This window comes from Phocoena sinus, chromosome 14 (assembly GCF_008692025.1).
Source record: "Phocoena sinus isolate mPhoSin1 chromosome 14, mPhoSin1.pri, whole genome shotgun sequence".
NCBI lineage: Eukaryota > Metazoa > Chordata > Mammalia > Artiodactyla > Phocoenidae > Phocoena > Phocoena sinus.
This window is the reverse complement of record NC_045776.1, coordinates 409,443-425,855: the sequence shown is the minus strand read 5'-3', so window position 1 is coordinate 425,855 and position 16,413 is coordinate 409,443. Positions and strand designations below refer to the sequence as shown.

Genomic DNA, 16,413 nt, shown 5'->3' with positions numbered 1-16,413 from the left:
AAGTGTAGAGCCAGGAATATACTTTTTTTGCAGGTTCTTTTGATAATTTTGGTGCTGTTGGCCCTCAGTCTACACTTTGAGAACCAAACGGGGACTGTCCCTCCCCTGCAGATTACTGCCTAGCCAATGTCTAAGATATACTCCCTGGTAAATGGACCTTTGGAGTTTATGTCCCCGGATTGGTATCTGCCTGTTTTCTCTGCTCTGTCACTGTTGCCACAGTGTAGAGAAGTGCGTGGTGCCGAAGCGCTGACCCCGTCGTGTTAACGAGTCAAGGGGGGCCATCCTGAGCAGGATCTGGAGGAACTGAACCGCCCTCAGCGGCGTGGAAAGAACCCACGCGAGTCTCTGCAAAGGACACAGTCATCAGTGTTACTTATGGACCCTTTCTGATGTGGTTCCTGAGTCAGGGACCCTGTTTCCAAACAGATACATAGACGTTAAGGGGTGACCCAGCTCTGGGCAGAGGAAGGAATGTCAGGTGCAATTGTGGGTAAATACGCCACAAAACTTTAAATGTCCACATTCAGGACAAAAATGATTTTGTCTCAGTAACATATTTTGTGACACGTCCTTTTAACAAGTGCCAAGTAAACCAACACATTTAGGAATTCTGGTTGCTGGTCTACGCACGAGCTATGATGAGATGCTCACTGAGAAGAATATGATTTCTTTTGTGAGTTTCTTGAACCCTGGTCAAAGAATAAAACAAGTAATCATTCATATAAGAAACTCACCTGGAATCTTACCCCTGCCCAAGCATTCTTAAGAAGGCATCCGACAACGAATGCCAAAGTGTACATGCCCACCAACTAGTGTGGGTGACCCACGTTCAAAGTATTTTAAAGGGGACCCAGGCTAGCAATCCCCACACTACAGAGATATTTCCCTCCCTTATATGTTTGGAGCTGGAGCTTCATTAAGCTTTGAGGCCAGAGATCCCTTTGAGAATCTGAGGATCCTCTATTAGAAAAATGTGTACACAGACAAGTTTGCATCTAATTTTAGAAGGCTCGTAGATCCTGAAGAATTCCCATGGACAATAAATAAAGAACCTCTGGTTTAGAGAATCAAGGCAACCGAAGCATCGTGAGTTTCTCTACATCAGTGCCTCCCAAACCCAGCTGTGCAGCAGAATTATCTGGAAGCTTTTAAAAAGCAAAACAAACCTGTTTTTATTAGGGACGTTTGTAAATGTATGTAAAAGCAGAGAGAAAGTATAATGGCCCAGTGTTCTCATCACCGGGCTCCAGCAGCAGATGAAGTGTTTCTGCACACCACCTTGAGAAAGATGTGCTTAATGAAGACCCAGACCTCATTTCACGCGAATACCTCACTGTGGGCCTCTACGGGCCGAAACGCCCTGTTTTTCACGAGTGCAGTACTAGTCTCATGCCTTAAGAAGGCTTTAAAATCGTAGGTAGTGCTGGGATTTTCTTAGTTACTCTTATATGTCTTTTTATAGTTGGTTCCCTCTAATCCGAATGCAAACAACGTCCACAGGCTGCTGTGGCAGCTTGGCTGACGCTTCTTAAGGATCAATACATCCGTAGCAGTCCGTCCCCCGGCCCCCACTTGTTAACCAGCCGGAAACCCCCCAGGTCTGGCCTTGCCATCATCTCCAGAGGCAGCATCTCCAGGGCGGCCCGCCCTCCTCCCTCGTGCTGCCCCGCGTTGGCCGTGTCCCTAGTCTCCAGGCAAGAAATTAAGGCGGGTCCCTTGTAAGCGGGGCCTGCTGGAAAGCTGAGGGGCGGGCTCCTGGGACCACCTACAGGCGTCAGGGATGCAGGAGAGGAGAACCGAGCGACTGGGCCGATGGAGCCCTCGGTTTGGTTCGCTCCCCAAGCCCCAGGTCATGCGAGGGCGGGGGTGTCCCAGAGCTCCCCGGCCGGTCTACGGCCTAACGCGCGCTCCCTTCCTTCGCAGGCCCAGCCTCCGGACCCTGGTGTGGCGCATGGGGCCATGGCCCTGCTCCCCGGGCCCGCGGAGCCCCCGGGCCCCGAGCCCCCGGTTGGCGGCGGCGGCAGCGGCAGCGGCGGCGTTGGCGGGGCCCGCGCCCGGCACGTCATCATCAACGTGGGCGGCTGCAGGGTGCGCCTGGCCTGGGCCGCGCTGGCCCGCTGTCCCCTGGCGCGCCTCGAGCGCCTCCGCGCCTGCCGCGGCCACGACGAGCTGCTGCGCGTGTGCGACGACTACGACGTGAGCCGCGACGAGTTCTTCTTCGACCGCAGCCCGTGCGCCTTCCGCGCCATCGTGGCGCTGCTGCGCGCCGGGAAGCTGCGGCTGCTGCGCGGCGCGTGCGCACTGGCCTTCCGCGACGAGCTGGCCTACTGGGGCATCGACGAGGCGCGCCTGGAGCGCTGCTGCCTGCGCCGCCTGCGCCGCCGCGAGGAGGAAGCCGCCGAGGCGCGCGCGGGGCCGGCGGAGCGCGGGGGCCCCGGCAGCCCGGCCTGCGCCCCCTGGGGCCGGCGGCGGGCGGCTGGCGCGCGGCCGGCGGCGCCTGCGCGACGTGCTGGACGACCCGCGCTCGGGCCCGGCCGGCAAGCTCTTCGCCTGCGTGTCCGTGGCCTTCGTGGCCGTCACGGCGGTCGGCCTCTGCCTCAGCACCATGCCCGACATCCGCGCCGAGGAGGAGAGGGTGAGCGCGGGGCCGGGGCGACTGGGCCGGGCAGGGCTGGGGCGGCTGGGACGGAACTGGGGAGGGGCGGCGGCAGCTGGGCCGTGGGGCGCCCTCTGGGTGGTGGTCTTAGGCCCCGCGACCCCGTTGGTCGCTGAAACTGCAGGCCCTGGGCCCCCCTGCACCCGCCCAGGGCAGGTTCGCTGGGAGTGAGCCCCCGGCGCGGCTGCCCCCTCAGGCCGCCCGCTGCGCTGCCAGCAGAGGCTCCGAATTCCAGCCGATTTCAAGAACTCGGCGAGGCTGCCGGGCCAGCGGGCCTTCTCGCTGAACCGCTCTGACGGCCAGGCCTTGAGGCTTGGACAGCTTGGAGTTAAAACACGCAGTCTAGAGAGTGCTGTGTCCTAAACTCAAGTCCCGTCGTCCTGGACCACAGGGACAGGACCTCTGAATTCTTCCAGGCGCCCAGCTCTGGCACACCCAGGGCCGGCTTTGTGGAGGTGCTGGGGCTTGTTCCTGCCCCCTCTGTTGTCCCGTGAGGCAGTGGGCAGAAGTGTCATCCTGGGGTCAGGATGTCACCCAGAGCTCAGCAGCGTTTGTGCGATGCACACCCTACGGAATGTCTCGGAAACACTCGGGGAAGGCCTGAGTGGGTGTCGTGCGGGTCGGGCTTAGACGAGAGGAGATGCTGCGGTATTTGAAGGATGTGGCTTCGTGTTGCCTTCAAAGCATTGCCTGTGTTTTCTCACGGGGTGGCAGGGGCGTCCTGCCTTAACCTCCCCAGCTCCAGCTTCCAGGGGTGGCAGAGGCTCGGACTTGAACCCCACGGCCCCAGGCAGAGCAGGGCAGAGCTCATGTCAGCCTCTCCGTCAGAGCCCCTCCGCAGTCCGGGGTAGAGCCCGAGCTCGCCCGCTGCCGTCAGCTCATTATTCAGAGACACGGAGCTCTGTTCTCCTGGAACATTAGCTGTGAGCGGTCTTGACCACGAGCCTGGGGATCCTGATTGCAGATTAGATTTAAATGTAAATTTTAGGAAATTGGTTTGGCTTCTCCTTCATCGTTTGGGTGTCTGACTCCTGAGCTGTCATTTCCAGTTGTCTTAATCAGGCCCCAGCTGGGGATTCTGCTTGTAAAGACACTCGACATGTTTGGACTTCCTCAGTAGCAGTAACTCCATACAATCCGAGGGGGGAAATCACTTCCACAGGGATCAGGGAACAGAAGTTCCCTATGTCAACCAATGACAGCGTCACCGGAGGTCGAGCTGACCCTGAGAATCCTCTAGGCGTCATCTGGTCCCCACGTCACCCACCATTCACATCCGTCACCCACCTCTTCCCCATTTCCAGAAACACTGCTTCACACCACCCAGGTGCTGTCTCACCAAATCAGTCGTCAGATTAGGAAGTAAGGACCCCAGTGTCGGTGAGCACATGGTGAGTGTGGCCATGTGCTCGTGAGGGGTGCTTACGAAGCCCCGGCCCACTGCACACAGTAGGTGCTGTCACTGCCACAGGAAGGAAGAAGTTTTATGTTTCGTCAACTGTGTGTGTGTGGTAAAAAAAAAAACCATAAAATCCACCATCTTAGCCATTTTTATGTGCAGTTCAGTGGCGTTAAGTACGTTCACAGTGCTGGGCAATCATCACCACCCTCTGTTCCTAGAAATCTTCATCTTCCCAAACTGAAACTTTGTCCCCATTAAACACTAACTCCCCAGCCCCTGGAACCCAGCCTGTACCTTCTGCCTCTGTGAATTCAGCTACTTCAGGGGCTCATTTAAGTGGACTCACACAGGCAGCATCTTTCTGTGACTGTCTTGTTTCACTGAGCACAGTGTCCTCTGGGTTCATCCGTGATGCAGCAGGTGTCAGACCCCTTCCTGTTTAGGGGCTGAGTAACACTCCCGCGTATGTATCGCCTCACTTTGTTCATCCGTCATCCGCCCGTGGACACGTGGGTCGCTTCCTCCTTTTGCTGTCGGGAATAACGCTGCCGTGGACACGGCACAAACATCTGGTGAGTCCCTGCCCTCGGTTCTTTGGGGTTTATCCCAGGAGTGCACTAGCTGGATTCTGTGGTGATTCTGTGTTTACGTTTGCGGGGAGCCTCCCTGCTGTCCCCTGCAGCTGCACCCTTGACGGTCCGACCACGGAAGTTTCCAGGCACGAGGCATCAGGGATGGAGGGCATGGAATCCTTCATTATTTTCTTGTTTGTTGGGGTTTTTCCAGTAGAAATTTTTATTTTATTTTATTTACTTATTTATTGGCTGTATTGGGTCTTCGTTGCTGCACACGGGCTTTCCGTAGTTGCCACGAGCAGGGGCTACTCTTCATTGCGGTGCACAGGCTTCTCATTGCAGTGGCTTCTCTTGTAGCGCAGCACGGGCTCTAGAGCGCAGGCTCAGTAGTTGTGGCGCACGGGCTTAGTTGCTCCGCAGCATGTGGGATCTTCCCGGACCAGGGATTGAACCTGTGTCTCCTGCACTGGCAGGCGGATTCTTAACTAGTGCGCCACCGGGGAAGCCCTCCAGTAGAATTTAGCTTGAAAGTCACAAGGCTGAAGTATTATCTCTGTGTGATCTCTGATTTAATTAAGTGGCTAAAGAACTTCTTTGTGAGATTTCACGTCTTCTCTTGAAGGCTCCAGAAAGCATCCTCTGAGAGGCACAGCACCGACAGCTCCGTGGGCCTGAGGTCCTCATCCTCCATCAGTGACAAGCAGGGACGCTTCCCCAATGCACCCACGTTCTAGTTAGCACTCCATTTAAATGCACCCAATTCCCTCCTGAAAAACGATCTTGGGGGAGCAGGGAGTGTCATGAAGAATCAGAGGTGAGCTGGTACGGCTCCCTTGTCATCAGTCTGTCTGGTGACATCTCTTGTCATCTCTGGCAGCACTGGCATTGGTGGTTATTTTTGTGTGTAGGTGCAGAAAAGCATCAAGGGAGAAAAAGATTATTATCCTCCATTATTCAGGGACTCAGAGGAAAGTTGATTCCTGCTGCCAATCCATGAAATACCCCTTGAGTGGCCAGGCCCCCGCCTGGGCTGGAAGGAGGCCCCCACTGCATAGAAATCCCAGCCCCCGGCTCCAGTGTGGCCGGGACGCGGCCTTTGGGCACAGGGACCAGCTCCCTTTGCCTTCTTGTCTTGGCCCCAGGACAGACTCTGCAGCCAGACGTCCAGGTCCCCTCTGGCTGGTGACGTGGCCTGAGCCCGAGGGTGGCGGGCAGAGCTGTGCAAAGTCCCTGTGCCCCCGAGGCCGCGCAGGCACCTTGTGCTTGGGGGTGGGCGTCCCTGCGGTCCGCCCTCCCCTAGAATCCAGGCTCTTGCTGTGTCCCCTGTGTCTCCTCGGTGCCCTGGTAGTCCCTGTGCCCGGTGGTGGCTCCGTCCAGAATTTGCTCTCACGCATTGTAACTGAGTGAGACCTAGGTCTCCGCTTTTCACAGTTTATAGGAAGAAGGATGGTAAAAGCATACCCGCGGGACGAATCTTGAGGACGTTTTGCCGAATGAAACAAGCCAACTGACAGTTCAGTAGGACAAATCCTGTCTGATTCCACTCGTATGAGGCACTTAGAGCCATCAGATCCGTGGAGTCGGAGTGTGGACGGGCCGGGTGGGGGCCGCAGTGATCCGCAGGGCGCAGCCCGTCCCAAGTCAAAGCAGCTGGGGCTCCGGTGCGTCCGACCGACTCAGGAGGCCCTGAGGACCCTCGGCCAGGCGGGTCCCAGGACCCCCCCCCCCGCCACGCTTAGTGAGAGCAGGGCGGCCCCGGGCCGGGCAGACCCGGCATGGCTGCAGCAGGAAAGGCCACAGGGCCCACAGCCACACCGGGACTCCTTGCTGCTTCTTGTGCCCCCGTCGAGGTTTGGGGGGCGCCCCGGGCAGAGCCGCCCCTCCGACTCCATGGCCGTTCGGTGTCCAGGTCAGTGCGTGGGTGGGGGCCAGGTCCCCAGGAACGTCTGTGGGGCAGCCCAGGGCTGGGCTCGGCCTCGGGGTGGGACCCGCGGGACCCTCACGGCCCGTCCTCTGGCTCCTGCCGTTCTGAAGGTGACACGGTGAGCAGTTAGGCCTGCTCCTTGTTCGTGGTGGGGCCTTGATGGCTCCGGCTCCGCCGTGGACTGCGTGTGTCCCCTGCTGCCGTGAAATAAACCACCACGAACTGCCTCATGAAACGGCACGACTCGCCCTTGAGGTCCCGGTGGGACCCGGGCCTCACGTCCAGGGCTGGTTCCTGTGGAGGCTCCGGGGGACCTGTCCCCTTCCCTCATCCCTCGGCCCCTCCTCTGTCCTCCCAGCACGTCACCTGGTTCTCCTCTCCCACCACCGTCCCCTCCTCCTGATGGGCTGGAAGGACGCTGTGACGACGCTGGCCCCGTAAGCAGGTTGCTCCCGGCTCCAGCCTCGCCGTCATCCCACCCTCCATAGTCCCTTCTGCCATCAGAGGCGACGCAGCCATGGGCCTGAGGACCAGGACGTGGATGTCTTCCAGGCATTATGTGGCCGACCACCGTCATGAAAACACCCGAGGGCGAGACTCCTGCTGCGTGTCCCCAGGTCCCTGCCCCGGTCGGGGCCACGCCGGCGCTGCCAGGGAACTGTCTCCCTCCTGCACTGAGGTCTCAGCCAGGAGCCCCTTCCAGCGCTCAGCTCTGCCCTCGTGGACGCCTGTCCTCACCTTTCCGTGTCGTGTTCATAACCTCAGGCCCGGCAGACGTAAGGATCCCGCCCCTGTCTGAGGGCTTCCGAGGGTTCGAAACCCCAGGTGACATTGGAGTTGTCCATGCAAAATCTCCAGGCCCGGACGCTGGTTTTGCTTTGGAGATGAAGACAGGTGTTTGCAGGGCGAGAAGCTGGCCAGCGAGAGAAGAGGAGACCGCCACCCGGAAGCCCCGTGGAACGCACGCCAACCCTGAGTTATCTTAGCACAGCGTTCACTGTGTGTTGGCAACAGCTCTTAGGAGCGTTGCTGTGGCGTCTCGGGTGTTTACCGGGTCAGGAGCACGAAGAAGGAGCGGGGGCCCCCCCACTGCTGCACCAGTGTTCCCCCCAGACTTCTGGAGCCATGGCTGCTCTTGCCTCCGCCTGCAGGACCCAGGGGCAGGGGTTGGGGGCGTGCATGCGGGACCCGCTCTGTCCTGCCCCAGGAGGTCCCCGCGGAGTGGGCTCAGTCCCCAGTGTCTGGTCCACGGCGGGACCATCCATGTGGGAAGGAAAGGCTCCCTGGCATCCAGCGGGTCTCGTGGCCAGGCCTCAGGGCTGTCTGCTCGGCAGCCCCACCTTGTCTGCAGAGATGAAGATGAGTAATACCAAACCCCTAAACACCGTGGCCACAGAAAGTTACCGTGACTCCTGTGACCCCAAGAGTGCATTCTGAGCTAACGCACTGCCTGGTTCCTGGGAGAAACGATCACAGCGGTCACCACCCCAAGATGCCCCCCGTCTCCCCTTGGCACGCGAGCAGAAGTTTTAATGCCAGGCTCAGAAGGAGAGAGAGGGGTCTGTGCCCCCCGACCCGGTGAGGTGAGGCGGGGGGCCAGTGCTGGAGGGACGCCCCCCAGCTCCTGCGGACGGCGAGGCAGCCCCAGCTCCAGGGCTGACCCCAGACCCCACCTACAAGTCGCTGTGGGAGCCCCAAGCCAGACGGGAGGCGAGGTCCCCGACCCACTGCCTCGGGGCTCCAGTGGGCCTCTGGCCTCACTCCTAGGTTACTGGGGGCTCTGTGAAGGAGATAGAGTGTTTCTCCAGCCCTCCCCACCCCACCCCCCATCGGGCACCAGACCATCCCCGAGCCCACGATTGCTGCAGGGTAATCCATCCTCCTAAGGCTGTCGGGCGTGGTTAGGTGACCACGGGGACAGGTCGTGCCATCGGGGCCCTCCCCGTGCTGGAAGTCACGCCATGGCGCCTGCCCAGCCATCAGATGCTGAGGACAGGCCTTTGGAGCTGCTGGGAGGATGGGACAGGAGCCTCTGTTTCAGCAAACAGCTCGCAGATTCCTTCATGCGGTGGCGGCCGTCGTTGCCTGGAGACAGTGCAGAGCTTGGCTGCGTCGGGACGGGCTGCGAACCGGCCTGGGGGGAACAGCCCGTCCTCGCGCAGGCTGCGCTCAGAGCCAGCACTTCCTTTCCACGGAGGCTGGTGTTTGGCTTGCGAGTCGATTTTTTCCTTTAAGCTCGTATGATTAAATCAAGACCCACATAATTAGTTATGGATTTCATGACTGGGACTTCAAGTATTGAATTCACTAAGACATTTGGCAACAGCATCGGAAGCTGGTGACAGAGCTTCTGCTGCGTGTGGGCACAGACACACACACGTCGAGTTTGCCAGCCTGGAGCTGGGGTGAGAGCTTTGCTGCTTCCGAGCTGTGTCAGTCAGGGTTCCCGGGAGAAACAAACGGAACCAGCGCAGCGGGCTGTCTCTCCTTGGTTCTCGCCTGTGGGACCCCTGGCCCACCGTGGTGTGTGGAAGCACGGCACCGTCTGGTCACAGGCTCACAGCTGGAGGGATTTTGCCTCCGATGATTCGGCCTGGAGTCCCCCACCACCCGCCCCCGGCCAGCCTCGGATGATGTCAGGCCTTAGACTCTGGAGTTGATGCTGAAGTGATTTAGACTTTGGGGGCTGTTGGATGGAGTGCAGGGGAGAAGGACATGAACTGGCGGTGGTGGGGTGCAGAGTGCTACCGGCTGAATGTCATGTCCCCCAGATTCACATGCTGAATCCTAACGCCCAGCGTGCCGGGGCCGGGAGGCCTCTGGGGGCGACGAGGTCATGAGGGTGGAGCCCTCGCGATGGGATTAGTGTCCCCGTAACAGAGACCGCAGAGCTCCCCTGCCCCTTCGCCACGTGAGGACACAGTGAGAAGGTGCGTCCACGTACCAGGAGCAGGTCCTCAGCAGACACCGATTCTGCCTGGACCCCACGCGTCTGGCCCCAGAGCTGCGAAGGACGAACATGTGTTGTTTCAGCCCCGGCAGCAGCACTAACGGACTGCGCCAGCGGCAGAGGAGCCCCTGAGCCTGGGCTTCTTCCCAGCTCCTGGCAGAGCGCCTCCCGTCCACGACGCGTAAGAATGCTGCACTCGGGCCGCTGCCACAGGGCCGGACCATGGGGCTCTCCCACCAGCATCCGCTGGGCACTGGGGCTGCACGTGACCTCCACCTCGTCCCAGGAGGCTCCGGTCCCCACCCAGCAGGGGAAGGTGGCTTCCCTGTGGAAACGCGGCCCGTGACCCTCTGTGTCCCATCGTCACACGCATGCGAACGGACTGGTGGTGCTGTCCTGACCTGGTGGCCACAGGGCCCAGTGGAGCTGAAAGGAAAAAGGAAGGATGGAAACCGGCCAGCGGCCTCTGCTGGCACAGCTGCCCTGGGGCTGCAGGGAGGGCCCTTGTGACCCCAGGGCCCCCAGGGACTGAGCTGGGAACAGAGGCTCCCAGGACCACTGAAAACGGATAACAGGTTTGGCTGGTTTATTTTCTTGTTTGCAAAGATCTGATCCAGGAACCACCAAAATGTGGTGGCAGATATTCTGCTGTGGGCAGAACCTCATCTGAGAGCCAGACGTTCCTGGGTCAGGTGCTAACCCTGATCGTCGTTCTCTTCTGTAAAATGAGGATGATGGCTCCAAGGCTGCTGAGAAAGGCGAGGCTTTGGCCCCTCCCCCTGACGTGTCCCTTCTCCCCCCACCATGTCCCCACCACGCCACCCAGAATTGTAGTCCAAGGCCCCTAGCAGTCATTGACCGCCACGTTGGAGGGACCACTGCCTGTTTTCAAGGGAGACCCTCTTACGAGGCTCTTAGAGGCACTGGAAACCAAGCCAGATGTGCCAAGGGATAAACATGGAGCTCAGGACACTTCCCTCTACTTTCCATGTAAATTTGGCAGGAAAAACAGGGGATTTTTGTTTTGAATTTGTGCTTTAGTCTGAGGGGAAAAAAAGACTTGTGCTCAAATGCCTAGAATAGAAGCTACGAGACTCTTTTTGTTTTTTAAAGACAATTTTTTTAGAGCAGTTTAAAGTTCACAGCAAAATTGAGAGGAAGGTACAGAGATTTCCCATATGCCCCCTGCACCCCCCACCCCCAGATGCACAGCGTCTCCCAGCATCAGCGTCCCCAGAGCGTGGACGTTTGTTACAAATGATGAACCTACGCTGACACGTCATAATCACTTAAAGCCCAGGGCTTACATGAGCGTCATTCTGGGTAGTGTACGTTCTGTGGGTTTGGACAAATGTAAAATGACATGAATCCACCATAATAGCATCACACAGAATCGTTCCACTGCCCTAAAAATCCTCTGTGCACCCCGCCCCCCGCCGTATGCATCCCTCCCTCCCCTTCCCCAGGCCCTGGCACCGCTGATCTTTTTACTTTCTCCATAGTTTTGCCTTTTCCAGAAGGTCCTATAGTTGAAATCCTCTTCAGATTGACTTTTTTGACTTAGTAATATGCATTTAAGGTTTCTGCATCTTTTTTTCATGGCTTGGTAGCTCATTTCTTTTTGGCCTTGAATAATGTTCCATTGTCTGAATGCACCATAGTTTATTCATCACTGAAGGACATCCTTTGGTTGCTTCCATTTGGCAGTCATGAATAAAGCTGCTGTACGCATCTCTGTGCAGGTTTTTGTGTGAACATGAGTTTTCGTTTCCTCTGGATAAATACCAAGGAGTGCGATTGCCGGATCGTCTGGTAAAACTATGTTTAGTTTTTTAAGGAAGCCCCAAAATGTCTTCCGAAGTGGCTGCACCATTTTTGCGTTCCCGCCAGCAGTGATGAGCGTTCCTGTAGCTCCACATCCTCGCCAGCCTTTCATGCTGTCAGTGCTCTGGGTTTTGGCCATGCTAATAGGTGTGGAGTGGTGTCTCCCATGCTAATAGGTGTGGAGTGGTGTCTCATTGTTGTTTTACCTTGCATTTCCCTGATGACATATGATGTGGAGCATGTTTTCACGTGCTTATTTGCCATTTGTATGTTTTCTTTTTTTTTGAATTTTATTTATTTTTTACACAGCAGGTTCTTATTATTTATCTATTTTATACACATCAGTGTATACATGTCAATCCCAATCTCCCAATTCGTCCCACCCCCCACCCCCGCCCCCACCACTTTCCCCACTTGGTGTCCATACGTTTGTTCTTTACATCTGTGTCTCTATTTCTGCCCTGCAAACTGGTTCATCTGTACCATTTTTCTAGGTTCCATATATATGTGTTAATATACGATATTTGATTTTCTCTTTCTGACCTACTTCACTCTGTATGACAGTCTCTAGATCCATCCACATCTGTACAAATGACCCAGTTTCATTCCTTTTTATGGCTGAGTGATATTCCATTGTATATATGTACCCCAACTTCTTTATCCATTCGTCTGTCGATGGGCATTTAGGTTGCTTCCATGACCTGGCTGTTGTAAATAGTGCTGCAATGAACATTGGGGTGCATGTGTCTTTTTGAATTATGGTTTTCTCTGGGTATATGCCCAGTAGTGGGATTGCTGGGTCATATGGTAATTCTATATTTAGTTTTTTAAGGAGCCTCCATACTGTTCTCCGTAGTGACTGTATCAATTTACATTCCCACCAACAGTGCGAGAGGGTTCCCTTTTCTCCACACCCTCTCCAGCATTTGTTGTTTGTAGATTTTTCTGATGATGCCCATTCTAACTGGTGTGAGGCAATACCTCATGGTAGTTTTGATTTGCATTTCTCTAATAATTAGTGATGTTGAGCAGCTTTTCATGTGCTTCTTGGCCATCTGTATGTCTTCTTTGGAGAAATGTCTATTTAGGTCTTCTGCGCATTTTCTGATTGGGTTGTTTGTTTTTTTAAGATTGAGCTGCATGAGCTGTTTATATATTTTGGAGATTAATCCGTTGTCCGTTGATTCGTTTGCAAATATTTTCTCCCATTCTGAGAGTTGTCTTTTCGTCTTGTTTGTAGTTTCCTTTCCTTTTCAAAAGCTTTGAAGTTTCATTAGGTCCCATTTGTTTATTTTTGTTTTTATTTCCATTACTCTAGGAGGTGGATCAAAAAAGATCTTGCTGTGATTTATGTCAAAGAGTGTTCTTCCTATGTTTTCTTCTAAGAGTTTTATAGTGTCCAGTGTTACATTTAGGTCTCTAATCCATTTTGAGTTTATTTTTGTGTATGGTGTTAGGGAGTGTTCTAATTTCATTCTCTTACATGTAGCTGTCCAGTTTTCCCAGCACCACTTATTGAAGAGACTGTCTTTTCTCCATTGTATATCCTTGCCTCCTTTGTCATAGATTAGTTGACCATAGGCGTGTGGGTTTATCTCTGGGCTTTCGATCCTGTTCCATTGATCTATATTTCTGTTTTTGTGCCAGTACCATGTTGTCTTGCTTACTGTAGCTTTGTAGTGTAGTCTGAAGTCAGGGAGTCTGATTCCTCCAGCTCCGTTTTTTTCCCTCAAAATTGCGTTGGCTGTTTGGGGTCTTTTGTGTCTCCATACAAATTTTAAGATTTTTTGTTCTAGTTCTGTAAAGAATGCCACTGGTAATGTGATAGGGATTTCACTGAATCTGTAGATTGCTTTGGGTAGTACAGTCATTTTCACAATATTCATTCTTCCAGTCCAAGAACATGGTATATCTCTCCATCTATTTGTGTCATCTTTGATTTCTGTCATCAGTGTCTTATTGTTTTCTGCATACAGGTCTTTTACCTCCTTAGGTAGGTTTACTCCTAGGTATTTTATTCTTTTTGTTGCAATGGTGAATGGGATTGTTTCCTTAATTTTTCTTTCTGATCGTTCGTTGTTAGTATATAGGAATGCAAGAGATTTCTGTGCATTAACTTTGTATCCTGCAACTTTACCAGATTCATTGATTAGCTCTAGTAGTTTTCTGGTGGCATCTTTAGGATTCTCTACGTATAGTATCATGCCATCCACAACGGTGACAGCTTTACTTCTTCTTTTCCAATTTGTATTCCTTTTATTTCTTTTTCTTCTCTGATTGCTGTGTCTAGGACTTCCAAAACTATATTGAATAATGGTGGTAAGAGTGGACATCCTTGTCTTGTTCCTGATCTTAGAGGGAATGCTTTCAGTTTTTCACCATTGAGAATGATGTTTGCTGTGGGTTTGTTGTATATGGCCTTTATTATGTTGAGGTAGTTTCCCTCTATGCCCACTTTCTGGAGAGTTTTTATCATAAATGGGTGTTGAATTTTGTCAAAAGCTTTCTATGCATCTATTGAGATGATCATATGGTTTTTCTTCTTCAATTTGTTAATATGGTGTATCACATTGATTGATTTGCATATATTGAAGAGTCCTTGCATCCCTGGGATAAATCCCACTTGATCATAGTGTATGATACTTTTAATGTGTTGGATTCTGTTTGCTAGTTGTTTTTTTTTTTTGCAGTATGCGGGCCTCTCACTGTTGTGGCCTCTGCCGTTGCAGAGCACAGGCTCCGGACACGCAGGCTCAGCAGCCATGGCTCACGGGCCCAGCCACTCCGTGGCATGTGGGATCTTCCCGGACCGGGGCATGAACCCGTGTCCCCTGCATCAGCAGGCGGACTCTCAACCACTGCGCCACCAGGGAAGCCCTGTTTGGTAGTACTTTGTTGAGGATTTTTGCATCTGTATTTATCAGTGATATTGGTGTGTAATTTTCTTTTTTTGTAGTATCTTTGTCTGGTTTTGGTATCAGGATGATGGTGGCCTCATAGAATGAGTTTGGGAGTGTTCCTTCCTCTGCAGTGTTTTGGAAGAGTTTGAGAAGGATGGGTGTTAGCTCTTCTCTAAATGTTTGATAGAATTCACCTGTGAAGCCATCTGGTCCTGGACTTATGTTTGTTGGAAGATTTTTAATCACAGTTTCAATTTCATTACTTGTGATTGGTCTGTTCATATTTTCTATTTCTTCCTGGTTCAGTCTTGGAAGGTTATACCTTTCTAAGAATTTGTCCATTTCTTCCAGGTTGTCCATTTTATTGACACAGAGTTGCTTGCAGTAGTCTCTTATGATGCTTTGTATTTCAGCGGTGTCTGTTGTAACTTCTCCTTTTTCATTTCTAATTTTATTGACTTGAGTCCTCTCCCTCTTTTTCTTGATGGGTCTGGTTAAAGGTTTATCAATTTTGTTTACCTTCTCAAAGAACCAGCTTTTAGTTTTATTCATCTTTGCTATTGTTTTCTTTGTTTCTGTTTCATTTATTTCTGCTCTGATCTTTATGATTCCTTTCCTTCTACTAACTTTGGGTTTTGTTTGTTCTTCTTTCTCTAGTTCCCTTAGGTGTAAGGTTAGATTGTTTATTTGAAGTCTTTCTTGTTTCTTGAGGTAGGCTTGTATTGCTATAAACTTCCCTCTTAGAACTGCTTTTGCTGCATCCCGTAGGTTTTGGATCATCGTGTTTCATTGTCATTTGTCTCTAGGTATTTTTTGATTTCCTCTTTGATTTCTTCAGTGATCTCTTGGTTATTTAGTAACGTGTTGTTTCGCCTCCATGTGTTTGTGTTTTTTACATTTTTCGCCCTGTAATTGATTTCTAATCTCATAGCGTTGTGGTCAGAGAAGATGCTTGATATGATTTCAATTTTCTTAAATTTACTGAGGCTTGATTTGTGACCCAAGATGTGATCTATCCTGGAGAATGTTCTGTGTGCACTTGAGAAGAAAGTGTAATCTGCTGTTTTGGGATGGAACGTCGTATAAATATCAATTAAATCTATCTGGTCTGTTGTGTCATTTCAAGCTTGTGTTTCCTTATTAATTTTCTGTCTGGATGGTCTGTCCATTGGTGTAAGTGGGGTGTTAAAGTCCCCCACTATTACTGTGTTACTGTCGATTTCCTCTTTTACAGCTGTTAGCAGTTGCCGTATGTATTGAGGTGCTCCTGTGTCGGGTGCACATATATCTATACTTGTTATATCTTCTTGGATTGATCCCTTGATCGTTATGAAGTGTCCTTCCCTGTCTCTTGTAACATTCTTTATTTTAAGGTCTATTTTATCGGATATGAGTATTGCTACTCCAGCTTTCTTTTGATTTCCATTTGCATGGAATATCTTTTTCCATCCCCTCACTTTCAGTCTCTGTGTGTCCCTAGGTCTGAAGTGGGTCTCTTGCAGACAGCATATAGATGGGTCTTGTTTTTGTATCCATTCAGCGAGCCTGTGTCTTTTGGTTGGAGCATTTAATCCATTCACGTTTAAGGTAATAATTGATATGTATGTTCCTATTACCATTTTCTTAATTGTTATGGGTTTGTTTTTGTAGGTCCTTTTCTTCCCTTGTGTTTCCCACTTAGAGAAGTTCCTTTAGCATTTGTTGTAGAGCTGGTTTGGTGGTGCTGAATTCTCTTAGCTTTTGCTTGTCTGTAAAGCTTTTGATTTCTCCATTGAATCTGAATGAGATCCTTGCCAGGTAGAGTAATCTTGGTCGTAGTTTCTTCCCTTTCATCACTTTAAATATATCACGCCAGTTCCTTCTGGCTTGTAGAGTTTCTGCTGAGAAATCAGCTGTTAACCTTATGGGAGTTCCCTTGTATGATATTTGTCGTTTTTCCCTTGTTGTTTTCAATAATTTTTCTTTGTCTTTAAGTTTTGTCAATTTGATTACTATGTGTCTCGGCGTGTTTCTCCTTAGGTTTATCCTGCCTGGGACTCTGCACTTCCTGGACTTGGGTGGCTATTTCCTTTCCCATGTTAGGGAAGTTTTCGACTATAATCTCTTCAAATATTTTCTTGGGTCCTTTCTTTCTCTCTTCTCCTTCTGGGACCCCTGTAATGCGAATGTTGTTGCGTTT

The 16,413-nt window shown here is 52.3% G+C and overlaps 1 protein-coding gene across 1 annotated transcript in view; it reads left to right on the top strand.

The window, feature by feature from the left end:
- The first annotated feature begins 1,954 nt into the window (after nt 1-1,954).
- KCNG2 (potassium voltage-gated channel modifier subfamily G member 2) overlaps nt 1,955-16,413 on the top strand; it is a 32,647-nt gene continuing 18,188 nt past the window's right edge. Inside the window, 3 exon segments of the mRNA XM_032603656.1 lie at nt 1,955-1,983; nt 2,034-2,472; nt 2,474-2,638. Of these exon segments, the coding sequence (XP_032459547.1) occupies nt 1,955-1,983; nt 2,034-2,472; nt 2,474-2,638 (633 nt within the window).